The sequence below is a fragment of the Chiroxiphia lanceolata genome, chromosome 8 (assembly GCF_009829145.1).
Source record: "Chiroxiphia lanceolata isolate bChiLan1 chromosome 8, bChiLan1.pri, whole genome shotgun sequence".
NCBI classification, from domain to species: domain Eukaryota; kingdom Metazoa; phylum Chordata; class Aves; order Passeriformes; family Pipridae; genus Chiroxiphia; species Chiroxiphia lanceolata.
Window position 1 is genome coordinate 28,223,643 of NC_045644.1, and position 10,432 is coordinate 28,234,074.

The following is a 10,432-nucleotide window of genomic DNA, read 5'->3' on the forward strand; positions in this document are numbered from 1 at the left end:
AAGAGCTGAAGGTGGATTTTGAGCAGTCTGGTAAAACCTGTGCCCCTTGTTCCCCTGCCCTGCTGAGCTGTGAAGAAGAAATGGCGGGGACTGCATGCCCCCCAGCCGTCTTGGGAATTTCTCTGGAGCATTGGAGTGGGGCACAGAGCAGGAGGTGCTCACGCTGGGCAGCCCAGCCAGGCTGAAACATGAATCCCCTTTGCTCAGCATTTCATAGCTCGGGCAGCTGCAGGCACGCCCAGAAGCAAATTTTAGGAAATTTGAGAACTCAGGTGTTAGACAACTTCACATGCACAGTGTTGATGGTAGAGGAGCTGGTAGGAGCTTTAGGAATGTCTACTTCACTTTTACACAACATCTGGAGCCTTCAGGTGGGATGGGAAGGCCCAGTCCTGTGTTGGGACATGGGTCCTTGTGTGATGCACAAGGAACAGAGAGCCCCAAATACTGTGACTAAGGCAGGGACCTTATTTGTGGAGCAAAGTGCTTAAGTTTAGACCTGGAAACACTTGCCAGCAAGTGACTCAGACTCACGGGTGCCTGTGGCACAGCATTCACCCTCGGGACAAAAGAGATGTGAAATACTCTGATCAGGCTCCTGACGAAGCAAAGACATCCCTGTGCTGGAGACCAGGAGTCAGGAGCTACCTCCAGGTGCTTGTTGGCTGAATGGAAGAAGTGTTGTCTCCTCTCTCCAGTCAGCAGGTGACCTCCAGTGGTCCCTCCAGCCAGGCAGTCCAATCTCTACCCTGCCAGAGCTGCCAACACTGGGCCAAAGCAGCAGAAGTGACAAACTCTGTAGTTACACTGAAGACAAGCGGAATGAGGGGATATAAAGCTGCACACCAGGAGTCAGGGCTATGATCCCCATGAACAAAGCAGGAGGAATAGCGCCAGTAGTGTGAGGGGATAACTGGTTTTACTGGTGAAAATGCCCACAACTGTTCAAGGTTTCTGTTTGTAATATTAATGAAGAAGTGGTCTGCAGCAAAAAAAAGAGGTGCAATGGAAAATGGTGTATGGGCCACTGTCATCCACAAACACAGCACTGGTGTCTGAAATGCTGAGCCTAAAGAGCTCGGTCTCCCAAGATTTCACCATCAGGGAGGCAACCATGAAAAGTACTAAATAATAAAGTACTATTGAGGGTTGCCCAGTAACTGAGAGAGCAATAGTCTAATGCTTTTTCTGTGAGCTTGTGCTTGGGTAAATATTTAGGCTTTTAAAGCTTTAAATGACAGGAGACATTGCATAAGGACACTCGGTGCAAAGACCTGGACTATGTTTACTCACAGATGGTCTGTTATTTATAGGGTCCTGTAAAGACTTTTTGGTTCATACATCCTTTTGCAGATTGCAGACAGGGGTGGTCTTCGGGTTTGGGAATAAGCCAGTCTCTCCTAGGACTGCATTCACAAAGACCAGCTTCCAAAAAGCCCTGGTCAACCATAGCCTTTGGTCAAGAGAGGCGAGGCAACAATACCTCAAACAGGCCTGGATTGCCCTATTTCATTGCAGCCAGATGGCTTTGGTCTTGCTTTGGATTTTTTTTGTAAGGCACAAACTAGATTTTTACTGAAATCAGGCTGGTAAGGCTTCAAACGGGGAGGAAAAAAAAAAGGAAAAAAAATTCCCAAAGGAAATACTGCCTAGCAATGAGAAACTCCCAGAGGCCGAGGTAAGAGCACTTACTGTGAATAAGTGGGTATTAGTGCCTTCTGTTGACAGAGGCAGCACTAAGTGGGCATCCTATCTGGCCGCAGCAGCCTCTGATTGCCCAGCAAGCAGCAATCTAAAATAAATATTTCCATCTCCTAGGCAAGAAGATTGCCTCCTTGCCTCTCTCGCAGCGGCTGGGTCCCTGAGCAGGCAGCCTCTGTGCAGTGCAGCCTGCCCGGGGCTGCCTTGAAGCGCCGCACACCAACTGCAGCTCAGGCGCGGCTGAGGAGATGAGCCGAGCACCCCTCAGCGGCCTCTCTCGCGTCAGTGCTGCCAGTCGTCTTTAGCGCTGCGAGCGAGCACTGGGATAAAGTGGCCGGTTTTTGTCCCCAGGAGATTTAACAGGAGATGCGTTGTGGATAATGGTTACAAGAAATTTAGATGGGCAACAGATGGGTAGGAGAAAAGACAAGAGGGTGGACACCACAACTCCCATTCACTCACAGACACCACAGGGCTCCTCTGCATCCTTATAGGATGGTCACTGACCTCACCGGGCTTTGAATCAAACAGATTTGCAAGTCGTTGTGTGATCCTTCACTGAAAGCCGTGGTAAAATAACGAGATTAAATAGCAAGGCAATGCATTTCTGAGTGGTGAAAATCTTACAGTACTCTTTATTTATCTTAATCTAAAAATATAGAAGATGGGAACAAACAAACTACTGACAAGAAATACAACCCCAACTTAACTTTTGATTACTGGAAGAAAACTCAGTTTCATCATATGAATGTTCTGTTGTCCTGAAGTATGAACAGTTTCACTGGCTTTGTAAATACACTCAGCAAATGTGGCAATAATCGTGCTGTTGTAAGAGTAGGGCAACAACATTGCTGAATCCCTTTGAGCCATGTTGATGATTGTGAGCAGATGTGCTAAAATATACATTTTTTTCTCTGTGAAGGATGAGGGGGACCTTCCATCTTAGAATTTTGTATTTGAAGAGAGAAAAATTATCCAGATATCAAACAGCTTTCATTTTTCTACACAAAGGAGGAGGGAATTGCAAACCAAAGAGAGATTTATACATTCAATACTGTTAACTTAAATTAGCATCATTTTTTAAAGCCACATTTTTTCCCAAAGCCAGACATTGCTTCTGCAGCTTGTCCAGTTGCTTTTTCTACTCCATCTTGTGCCATCTTGGCAGCCTTGTCAATAGCTGCAAAAGAAGGAAAAAGATAAGCAGGAAGTTGGGAAAATGCAACGTTGTTAAATTTTTATGATGGAAGAGAGGTGTGAAGATGATTAGACTGCAAAAATGTAGAGATACATCTTTTAAAAAGATTTTGCTGCCTCCCCATCTAATGTCACCAAGTGCCCAAGCCCACCCTTCTCATCACATCCATGTGGCTGTAGAGGGTGTCAGCTCTAAGGAGATAATGCCAATGGATTTTGATTTTCATCAAGCATTTTACACCCTGAAATTGATAAGCTTCCTCTTGTTCTTAGAAAGTTATTAAATTGTTTAAAAAAAAAGGAAATTGAGCTTAGTTTTTAGTTTGACTTGTTCCCAATCATCAGCAACAAGATGCCAACATTTTCCTGACGGCACCTTTCCAGCTGTAGGATCAGCTTGGATCAACCCCAGCTGCTGCCTCAGTGGGTGTTGGGATCCATTATAGGGTCGGACCTGGATGGAGCCCTGCACTCAGAGCTGAGAGGGAGGTGGGAGCAAGATGTAACACAAGGCTACCTAATCCTCAAGAAAGAAGAGCAAAGTTTTGTTCATGTTGTTCCCACAAGTTTTCTAAAGAGGAAGCCAATGTCTGAATGCTGTGCATGACACTCAGTGTCCAGGGAGATTGAGCTACTGCCTGCCAGTACCTGTGGATGTACTAAGCAACAGATCCTGAAATCCTTTCCCATGAGATTTCTAAAAGCCCAAAAGTTGTCACTGAAACCAAGGCCTTTCAGGCTGAGAACACCTGTGGGGCAGTGGAGAATGAGCACTGCCCACTGCCACCTTGTGTTGAGCTGCTCCATTGCTTCTTGATTTGATCATTGCTCCTACCTTTCTGGCTTGCATCTGTAATCTGGTTGACTGAATCCTGAGTGGCCTGTCCCAGGCTGTTTGCTGTAATTAAAGTAAAAAAAAATAATAATTTCCAGCTCTTCCCCTTTATGGTTACAGGAATTCCCAATGTCAGTTCCCTTTTCTGCACGCCCACAGCAGGCTATGCCCCTGGTGAGTGACCAGGCTGGTACAGAGTAGGCTGAGGCTGTGCCCTTTGTCTGTGGGCACCCTGGGAACTGTGTGTTGCCAGAGCAGCTTGCTACGAGATTAGTGTTCACCTAGCACCTATGGTCAGCTGAGCAAACTAATGACAGATAAGCAGGAGATAAAGAAGCAAAGATTAGTGGTGAGTTGGAATGATGACATTTAGCTGCAAGCTGCTTATTTTACACTACACTTGCTTTTATTGATTTCTAGCTTACTGTGCTTGGGGAAGGTTGGCCATGTAGCATGCATTTTCTCTGTGGGCCATTTGGAAGTAGGGCCTCTTCCAAAATGGAAGCAAATGCATTAAACAAGAGCAAGACAGGAGAAGAGAGATTTTATAAACAAGATATAAATAGAAGAAGAAGAGAAGAAGCTAGAAACATAACAGATCAACTCCAGAATACAAAGCATTAAAAAATTGAGATGCAATTGTAAGATATCTGATAGTTTATGAAAGAGTGAGGTGCCGTTTCAATGGCATGAATACATTCATACCATAGGAAATGGCAAAGACTATTTTATTTTTCAGAAAGGAATACTATCATGTTTGTGGATCTACTGCACACTTGTCCCCAGATATATGGAAACTTGCTGTAACTTTGAAGAAACTAGTAAGGTTTCTCACATATTTTAGCTATACAACACAGTGTTTGCAGGATGAGAGTCCAGGAGCATACCTGATAAAATTACACACTGCTAGGAATAAGCTGCACACAAATACTGTAGGAAATACACTATAAAATGCTAGAGTAAGCTATACACATTTTTCAATTTTTCATTTAAAGGACAGGCTATTATGCTTTGCATTGAAAAGTTGATTTCCAATGCACATTGCTAATGCTAAAACTTGGTCCTACGACATGGGCATAACTGTTACAGAAATGTTCATATGGGGTCTTTTAAACCCTGCACAGCCTGGTGATTACTGCTGAAGAATACAGTAAAAACATACCTGTACTACATATTACTAACTGTGCATTGCAATCAATGTAGTTATTACCAGAAGGCACTGACAAGCCAAATGGAAAACATTAATCAAAAGTTAACTGCAACTTATTAAAAGGAGAGCAGGTTAAAAACCACTACAGAGCATGAGAAAAGAGCACCCTGCGTAATGCGAAAGCTAAGTACAGAAGGTTATTATTACCAAAAGCTGCTTCACTACCCTAAAAACATTAAGTTTAACGTTTTGAGGAGTGATAGATGTTGGACAATGCTCAGCAGCCACAGAGGGAGCAGTGGGTGGGCAGGTGGAGGCAGGTGCCCACAGCAGTTGGAGAGCCATGGCCAGCCTGGGGTCTTCCCTAGATGATGGCCAAGACTTGCTTCCTGAGAAGGGAAGGAAAAAGAGGAAGCTGTGTCCTGCTAGAATCGATGCAGCTAATAGTGGCACTTCAGATTGTGGGTTTTCTGAGAGAAAGTAGCAACTAAACCCCCATCCAAATATACAACAACATTTTATCTTTCTTACCAGCATCTTTAGCTGCAGATTCAGCCTGTTCCTTCAGTCCCTGAAAGCTTCTTCCCGACATTGTGGCTTTTGACACCTGTTAAAAGTCCTCTGCTTTGATAAAACTAAGCACACTATGTGATAGTGTCCTGACTTGTCCTGGTTTTTATACATCTGCCACAAGACGTGCTGATTCTTTTGGGGGTGATTGGTACAATGGGTGGAGTTTGAATGCGAGGAATGAGAGCTGAAAATAGAGAAAAGTTGTTTATTTACCCTCCCTGATGAGAGGGTGTGCCCAGATAGAGACTTCTGCTTCATAGCACTGTCTTTGTTTGTTAATTTGTGGTTGTTTGGTTTTTTTTTTTAATCAAAACTGAAAAAAACCTGTTCCACCATCACAAGACAGAGAAAAGCCACTGAACTGAGCTTTATAAAGAATGCTGGAATACTACTGAAGTGGTAGTGCCTGGGCATGACCAACTTTTGTCCCTGCCGGGCTGATTTCCTTCTCTTTCCTTCCTGAGAAGAACCTCACCAGAGACCAGCCCAAACTTGTTGTAGTTTCTAGCAGTTTTAATCATAATCCCCTTTTCTTGTCAGGTGGGATACTCTTAGACGGTGAGGGTTGTCACTTACGTGTACTTTTATAAGGAAATGCTAATCTGGTCATCTTTCCAGTTGGTTGCTCAAGGTGGATTGCAAATCCCATCATCACTGAAGGCCTTGCCTGGGTGAGGCAGGTAACCAGTGCCAGCACTAGCAGTTCTCAGGGGAAGGAAAAAAAAAGAAGCCAAATTAGCAAACCCACCTTTTCCTAATATGGCTTTGTGGTACTGACTTTGTTAGTACAGAAATTATGCTTAAAATCACTTCCTTTCCTAGCATCACCACATGAATAAAAGTTTCTGGCTTTAACCTCTGGCATTTCCCAGGTTTCCACTAGCCTTTGGAATTAATATTTCCTGCCATCAATCCCCAGTACAAAGGTGCTTTGTACAAGTGAACTATTGGCAGAGTTGGGAGCCAAATGGCTCCCTGGTTTTGAAGGGTTTGGGTTCCTCGTTGCCATTTTCCGGCGTACAAAGTGTCTCTGTTCAGACGGCCACATATTTGTCTTTCTGAGTAAAGATTTGTGTTGGGAAATAGGCATGAGAACAAGACGCCATGGATAAACTAGTGTGGGCACTGACAGTTCTCATAAGTTTAGTACTTCATTAGTACCCAAGTGAGGAAGAGCGGCAGAAAACAAGGTTCCCTGCATTCCTCTGCCGCTCCTGTTCCGCCTGTCATTTCAGAGAGCTCCTCTCAACTTTTGCACCACTCCTTTGTTATTTCAAACAGCAATCCTCTTTCCCCCTCGATGGGTCAATTAGAATTCTAATTACATATGCACATCAGCTATCTTTTTCAATTCCTTGCTGATTTCTTTTTTGGAATGATTTTCCTGGATTTTCAAAAACTCAGATAAAAGACACCCAGCACTGTGGGGCTCTGGCATTTTTTTAACAAAGCCACTAACATGGACCTACTTACCTTTCTTGCCCAAAGCTGAGAAGGCAGCCACAGCACAGCCCACACCAAATGGGAGGATTTCAGCTGTTCTCAGCTCCTCTGTCAGGTCACTGCTGCCTTGAGTTACTCTGTGTGGAGTGTTAGTGAAAGAAGGAAGAGGCTCTCTGGTATCCATCAGGCAGCTTGTCACAGCTCAAGAGAGGACATGCCCAGGCTCCAGCAGCAAATACCTTCCAGCTGCCCTCCCAGCTCTTTTCTAAACTGCTGGATTTTCAGTGCAAGGGCCCCGCAGGTGCTGGCTGGGGTGGACTGCCTGAAAGGGACAACAGGAGTTTGGGAGAACATTTACAGCTGGTGCATGTTTACATCAAGTGTTAAACGTGCACCACGTTATAGCAATATTTTAAAGACTCCTAAGGAGTTCAGGTAAATATTGCTCTCCAATTCTCCTTTGACACCTACCTAGATTTCCCCAGCTCCAACAACTATTCTTCCAAGTGTAAATCTCAGCGTTTCAGACTCCGTATGGATGTTTGATCTGTGCTGCTGCCTGCTTTACGTCCTGCTCAAAACATTAGGAAGCACAAATTTCTGAGTAAAACCTACACTGCTGACAGCATAGTAGAATGAACTCCTTATCTAAGGTAATGTTAGCATTAATATTATCCTGATTCCAAACACTAAAAAGGGAAAAGAAAGCAAATTACCCTTGCCTGGTAATGACATGGTGTGATCATTATAATGCAGCCCAGAGCAGAGGGAAGAGGGACCTTTGGTACAGTAAGTACTTATTTCCATATGATGGGACAAATAGTCTGTGCATCAGGTGGCTTGCAGAGTTACAAAACCACAATAGAAAATTAATGGAATATATTGCACCATATTTATTCACTCTGTGAGTTAGCATTACTTGCCTAAAAATAATGATAAACCCTTTGAACTGATGTTAGATATAGATTAGAATGCTCAGATACAAACAGGGTCATTGGGCACTGGAAATAGCGGGTCACTTCAAACATGCAGTTCGAGTATCTCTGAGTTGAATCTAAGGCACCACAGGAAAATCAGAAATTGTTCTGGTTTCCTTTCACACATCTTCTGTGGCATCTTTGAGCATCACCCTCTCATACATCAGTAACATGAACCCTTCTCTTTTACTGCCTGATGAAGGTGAGAAGTAATTGATCAGAGCTAGAGCTTATGTTTTACACATGAAAATAGGCAAATGAGGTTAATTAATGAGAAGTGTTGACATTTATTTGGGTTCTCTTAAATTTTAATTTTAGCAGGGTTGGGATTTACAGACAGGTATGGTTTCCATCAGCAAGGCAAATGCAACCATGTGTCAGGGCTGAAAGTTTTACACAGATCACTCCAGAAGTTAACACAGTGTGCCATGTTCAGCACCCGCAGCTGTGAAAAGAGACTGACATTAGTGTGGAAGGGATGTGGTGTTTATGTCAATGAAACAGAACTGTTTTGAGAAATAGAATGGTTTGCTCATAGAAAGATATAATTATTGTAAGTCATATGTTAGTCAATTAAAAGATCAAACTAAAGTTGCTCTAATTAAGCTAAATTTGCCTTTCAGTGCAGATACTGATATACAGTTCTGGGAGAAAAGTGGTCTAATTTATTCTTCCTTTAAACATCCTCCAGGAACCATTAGTCAGCTCTGCTTCAAAACATGAGATCAATGTAAGGGCAGTGCACAGGGAGTTCTTTACCTTCTGGTTTCTCAATCTTGAGGCAGCATCCAGGTGAAGTGTCATGTTTCTACCTTCTTCTGGAGCACCTGAAACCATGCTTAAATACAGGGACTGTTGTGGAGTCTCATGATACCCTGCAGCTTCAGGACTAGGAAAGACAAAAAAAATTGTCTGGTCTTTAACTTAGAAGTGGAAAGGCAAGAAAGGCTTGACTACCACCATAAGATCTGGCATGGGACTGGGGAATTAAATAACTGGTCCTATCCCAGGACTGGCTGGCTAGGAAAGCTGAGGATGCAAGCTGGGATGTAAAGTCTACAGGAGAGCTGTGCATATTTCCCTAGGCACGCTGAGAGGAAGGAGCCCTGTGGCTCTGCCCTTCTGGCACACAGCTGTGCTGCCCACCACACCTGGGCCCAGGGGGAGAGGAAAAGTGGAGAAGCAGAGCTGCCAAGCTTGCCTGGCTTCCATGCTGGGATCCACACGAAAAAAGCAGTGCCAAAGACTGACAGAGAAACTTTGCACTGCTGCAAACTCATCTGGGCAGGGGTTTGTGTGATATTCAGAAAGCTCAGTTTTAATCGGAGCTTTTTCTGATGTGCTATTAACAGTATGGAGTATCTTCCTATGACTGGGTAGGGTTTCAATGCTTTTATGAAACAGTGAAGCTGTGTTTCAATATAGAAAAAAAGGGCCAAGGAGGTGAGAACCTGTGATTTTTATAGAGGACAGTATTAAAAAACCAGCCCTTCAATTTTTTAATCAGGTCCTCTTCGAGTTCAGTTTTAGGACACGCATTATGCAGACATGAAAACAGGACTTTCGGATAAAGTGGAGTTTTAAGTGTACTATTACCTGATTTGCATTTAAGTTAGTGGAACGCTGTTTGGGATATTCTGTAGAGAGCCACTGCTTCCTCTTCTGCATCCCAGACAGACACCTTCGAGAACTCAGGCCCTGCAACGCCCTTCAGCCCTCGTCTAGGACGTAACTGGGGGGAGCTCTCAAAGGCTATGAACTCTATCAGAACAAATCACTTAATAAAGCTTAACTGCAGTTTTACATGGTAAAGTAAGTTTTGCTGTTACAAGGGGAAAAAAAGTGGTTTTCAGCACTTTGTTGGTCACTCGTATGGTGAAGCTGATGCAACGCTTGGCAGCGACTGTTCCTGGCTCGTTGGATCACCACAGAGGTCGGAGTGTGAGCACCCAGAGTCATGTCACTGGGGACAGACTGTGGCCCCACTGTGCCTGGCACCAAGGACTGTCTGGGCACAGTGGGATTAAGTCAACAGTTTGTGTGAGAGCGGTGTCACATGTACAAAGTCCACTTAAATAATTCACAGGGTGAGATGAGTAAGAGAAACTCTTGATTGCCTAGATCATGATCTGTCAGCAAAAAATTATTTTGCTAGTATCTGCCTCCCTCAGCTTTTATCTGGGGCAAGGGGATTCCCAGCACTTCCTCAGTGAAAGCACCTTCTCCTGTGGGATGTTTTCTGATGCATCTCCTCCATTCTTTCACCTTTCACTTTCTTTCCATCACCTCTCATTACATTTGCTGGAATACTCATTAAAAGCACAGACTTCTTTTCCATGTAGCCAACCAAACAGACATACAGCAAAGTTTAGTTGAATAATTAATACATAATCTTTTGTCTCTTTTATCACAGACCCTTCTGCCTCAGAATAAACAAGTGTTCACCTTTGTTTCACCTCTGACAGGCTCAGTCTGGTACATCTGCTCCCCCTGGCTGGGTGACAGCTGGTCTGGGGAAGGGAAGGAAATAGAGGCTCACTGAGCCATTGCATGGGC

At 43.9% G+C, this 10,432-nt stretch overlaps 1 protein-coding gene and 1 long non-coding RNA gene across 2 annotated transcripts; both read right to left on the bottom strand.

Annotated features, from left to right (window-relative positions):
- Positions 1 to 2,369: 2,369 nt before the first annotated feature.
- Positions 2,370 to 7,048, bottom strand: ADIRF (adipogenesis regulatory factor). Its single transcript, XM_032695221.1, has 4 exons — positions 6,930 to 7,048; positions 5,415 to 5,640; positions 3,734 to 3,796; positions 2,370 to 2,881 (listed from the first exon to the last, which is right to left on the bottom strand). The coding sequence occupies exons 2-4, from the start codon at positions 5,473 to 5,475 to the stop codon at positions 2,775 to 2,777; spliced, it is 231 nt and encodes a 76-aa protein (XP_032551112.1). The 5' UTR covers positions 5,476 to 5,640; positions 6,930 to 7,048; the 3' UTR covers positions 2,370 to 2,774.
- A 1,193-nt stretch (positions 7,049 to 8,241) lies between these two features.
- Positions 8,242 to 9,585, bottom strand: LOC116789949. The gene is made up of 3 exons (XR_004358203.1): positions 9,473 to 9,585; positions 8,636 to 8,765; positions 8,242 to 8,321 (listed from the first exon to the last, which is right to left on the bottom strand). It is a non-coding gene; the product is annotated as an uncharacterized LOC116789949 (long non-coding RNA).
- Positions 9,586 to 10,432: the final 847 nt, after the last annotated feature.